Source organism: Tupaia chinensis, unplaced genomic scaffold (assembly GCF_000334495.1).
Source record: "Tupaia chinensis unplaced genomic scaffold, TupChi_1.0 Scaffold147674_1, whole genome shotgun sequence".
In the NCBI taxonomy this organism is placed as follows: Eukaryota; Metazoa; Chordata; class Mammalia; order Scandentia; family Tupaiidae; genus Tupaia; species Tupaia belangeri.
In genome coordinates, this window is record NW_006207526.1 from 159053 (window position 1) to 162983 (window position 3931).

Sequence of the window (3931 nt, forward strand, 5' to 3'; positions counted from 1 at the left end):
CCTGCCTGTACCCTCGGTCGCTTCCCCTGACTCGTCTCTGCACCTGTCTCTTTGTCTCTTTAGGGGAACTGTGTGCTCTCCTCTCTGCTGTCTCTGCTCTCCCAGTCTCCATCCCTGTCTCGTAAACACACACACACTGTCCAGGGCCCCGCCCACGGCCCTGGGTGAGGCCTCTCCGCAGGGGCTGTGAGGATCCCACATGGTGCTGGAGCCCACATCTTGGGGGTTGTTCCCACCGTTCTGGCTGCCTGTTGCAGCTGAGCAGGAAGCTGAGGCTCAGAGAGGGAGAGGCTGCTGCCCAAGGTCACGCAGTCACTGCAGGGAGAGCAGAACTGGAACCCAGGCCCGGCCCCAGCTGGTAGCCCGTCCAGCCACTCTGCCCTGGATAGCTTGGGCAGGCTTAGAGACCCCTTCTTTCCCCACAAACCTGGAGGGCACAAAGTGGGGCACGCCCCATTCTGACTTCCCGGACCCAGAACCCAACCAGACAGGGAAGGAGCCCGAGTCCGCCATGCCAGGGCCCTGACGCCTGATGTTGGCCCCCTCCAGGCCCTGCTGCTGGTGGCGGCCTTGGCAGGCCTGGGCTTGGGCCTGAGCCTCATCTTCATCGCTGTCTACCTCATCCGCTTCTGCTGCTGCCGACCCCCAGAGCCCCCCGGGGCCAAGAGCCCCCCACCCGGGGGAGGTTGTGTCACCTGGAGCTGCATCGCTGCCCTCCTCGTCGGCTGGTAACGGGGCCCCAGGGTGGGTGGGAGTGGACACAGGGCTCCCCCCAGCTCTGTCAGCCTGCCTGGGCGGCCTGGGCTGTGGGTGCCGGCGGACAGGGAGGAGAGACTCCCTTCCCTGACCCCGCCATAGACGCCCACCTCAGCGGCCCCGCAGACAGTTGCTCCCGTTTGATGGACTGAGAAACCGAGGCTCCGAAGGGCAGGCCCTGCGTGGGGGTGGGGAGATTGCTGGGCGGCAGCGGTCAGACCACCTGCTCTGGCAGTTCTCCCGCTGGGTAGCCGCGTGACCAGGGAGGTGACATAATCTCTCTGAGCCTCTGCTTCCACACCCATGAGGTGGGCACCATGGTGCCAGGCACCTCCTGGCCGTGGTTGATGACACGAGAGAGCATGCAGGTGGCTGGCTCGTGTGAGCGGGCTCCTGCACCCGCCAGCCCACACCGGTCCCCACTGTGCTCCAGACACGGCCGCACAGCGGCTCAGCCCTGATCCGGGCCAGCTGTTCCTGCCCAAACCTGAGCTGCCCTAATTCCTTCTCACCACTTCACTGGGCTCCGTGGTCACGCCCACCGGGAGACCAGGGGGGGCTTGGGAAGAGAGGAGGCCACTTTCCAGGGCCACGCCGCTTCCGTGGCAGAACATGGGGGCTCTGTGAACACGCTGTCACGGCCGTCCCCTGCCAGGTCAAGGACAGCGGCCTAGTGCAGGGTCAGAGGACTGGGAGGTTGCTCTGGGAGGGCTCAGGGCTCCTACTGCCTGCTGGGGAGTGGCGAGGCAGCTCTGGCCACACTCCCAGTGAAGAAGCAGTACAGAGGCTGTGGGGGGCTGAGTGCCATCTCCAAGAGGCTTCCTCATGGGGCTGTCCAGCGTGGGGGTGGGCCGAGGTGGACAAAGGCCCAGCGGGGGAGAGACAGGGCCCCCGGCCCCAGGCCCAGAACAAGAGGAGCTTTGTCCGGCTCTGAACTGCGAGGCGGGGGCACTGGGCGTCCATCCGAGGGACAGGGGCGGGGGCGCAGAGCCTGGGCTGGGAACCGCGAGGGCGTCTGGCTCCCACCCCCTCCACTGCGGGACACCATGGGGGAGGAGGGCCAGCATCCAGGCCCACAATGGAGCTCTGTGTCAGCTGCGGGGCAGCTTCTGGCCCACCCTCAGCCCTCCCTCCCACATTCCCCTGGTCCCCGCCCAGCTGGCCAGACAACGGGGTGGGCTGCTGGGGTGTCTGCTGGGAGCCCCAGGCTTAGCATCCGCCAGGGTATGGAGGTGGCTGGGCCCCAGGGCAGGTGCTGAGGGCCCTAAGAACTCCCAGGACAGGAGAGGTGCTGCTTGGCAAGGGTGTGGGACAGGCTGGGACAGACCCATGGGGGGGTGCTTTGTCTAGGGCTGGGTGTGGATGGGGCTTCATCCGCTCTGGGGTGCTGCGAGTTAAGTCTGGGCGCCCCCTCCCTCTGCCACTCCACCCACCATTAGCATCACAATGACGTCCCTCCAGCTGGGGGAGTGAGGCCTTCCTGTTACCTTGGCAACCAGAGGGGGCCAAGCTGGAGACTCCTTTTCCCACGGTGGGCTGGACCAGTGGGGCGGGGGTGCAGAGGAGATGCGTGGATGAGGAGGTGGGGAGGGGGCAATGGTGAGCCCCAGGGTCCTGGGACCGGCTGAGATTTCCCCTCCCTTCTCCTCTCAGCTCTGGAGTTGGCATCGGTTTCTATGGCAACAGTGAGACCAGCGATGGGGTGTCCCAGCTCAGCTCTGCACTGCTGCATGCCAACCACACGCTCAGTGCCATCGACCACCTGGTGAGGGGCCGGGGATCGTAGACCCCAGGCCCACACCTGGATTGTCCTTACACTCGGGGCAGGGGAGCCAAGCTCAGAACCAAGACCCCAGACTCAGACCTGCAGACCTTGGACCCGGCCCAACCTCAGAGTCTGTCTGCAAATCGAGGCCTCACACTGGGACCCCCCAGACCTTGAGCCAGATCTCTAACTCGAGGCCCAAACCTGGACCCCAGGCTGACGCCCAGCCCCAGCCCTGGATTTCGAGTTGTATCCCAAACCAGAGGCCACACTCGGGCCCCAGCCTCTCCCTCGGTCGGACTGGGGCTCTAGCCCTGACACCCAGGACTGGGTGCAAGGCCCATCTCCAGCCCCCAGGCCCAGCACCCTGGCCTGACCCCAGACCTTCCATTCCACGGGCAGCTGCACACCTGACTACGGTGCTCAGGTCTGAGGCGCCCTAGACCCAAAGGCAGATGCAGGCTTCCTCCTCGGCCCAGGACTTGGCTCCAGGCCTGAGATGATCTGTCCCTGGGGCTCCACGAACGGGATCCCAGAGCCCCTCCCAGGCCCCTTTTCCTCAGTCCTCATAGGCCCCAGACCTCCCAGGGGTGACCCTCCCTGTCCTCAGGTGCTGGAGACGGTGGAGAGGCTGGGCGAGGCCGTGAGCACGGAGCTGACCACGCTGGAGGAGGTGCTGGCCCAGCGCACAGAGCTGGTTGCTGCCACGCGGGGGGCGCGGCGGCAGGCAGAGGCCGTGGCCCAACAGGTGCAGGGGCTGGCCTTCTGGCAGGGAGTGCCCCTGAGCCCCCTGCAGGTGGCTGAAGACGTGTCCTTCATAGAGGAGTACAGGTGAGAGGTGGCCCGTCCTGCCGTGCACAAGGCTCCTCGGCTCGGTCCCAGAGTGGCTGGGGACATTGTGGCGTGTGGTGGCTTGGGTGTGTGCTCTATTGGCACCTAGTGGAGCCCAGGGATAGTGTAGGGATGGCTCTTTTGGACAAAGAATGCTCCAGCCTCAAGTACTGCTGAGGCAGAGGTGGGTAAACCCTGCTGTGGAGATGGGTCAGGTGACCTGTGCCCATCCTCACACCCGTCCACCGCCCACCCTGTCGGTCAGAACTTCATTCATTGGTCCGGTGACTCGCCCACTCAGCAAGTCGCTCTGGTGCTGAACACCGGACCAGCCCAGGAACTGGCTCGTGACACTGCTCAGCAAACACCTATCGAGCACCTTCTGGTGAAAGTGGGCGTCCCACGTGGGCGGGCCCTGAGCCTGAAGCCACTCCTAACCAGGCAGGCTTGAACAAATACTTGCCGACCCCTTGCCTCGGTGTCCCCAGCTGCTCCCTCACTGGGTGGCTGGAATCAGAGGGGACGGCATCTGCATCTGCTGAGTGCTCAGAACGGCAGCCAACGCACCGGGAGCTTCCG

At 65.2% G+C, this 3931-nt stretch overlaps 1 protein-coding gene across 1 annotated transcript in view; it reads left to right on the top strand.

Moving 5' to 3' along the window:
- The window catches only part of TTYH1 (tweety family member 1), an 18573-nt gene that overhangs the window by 4069 nt on the left and 10573 nt on the right, over positions 1–3931 (top strand). Inside the window, exons 2-4 of the mRNA XM_006169924.3 lie at positions 550–728; positions 2410–2521; positions 3132–3352. Of these exons, the coding sequence (XP_006169986.1) occupies positions 550–728; positions 2410–2521; positions 3132–3352 (512 nt within the window). The remainder of the gene's footprint in view (positions 1–549; positions 729–2409; positions 2522–3131; positions 3353–3931) is intronic.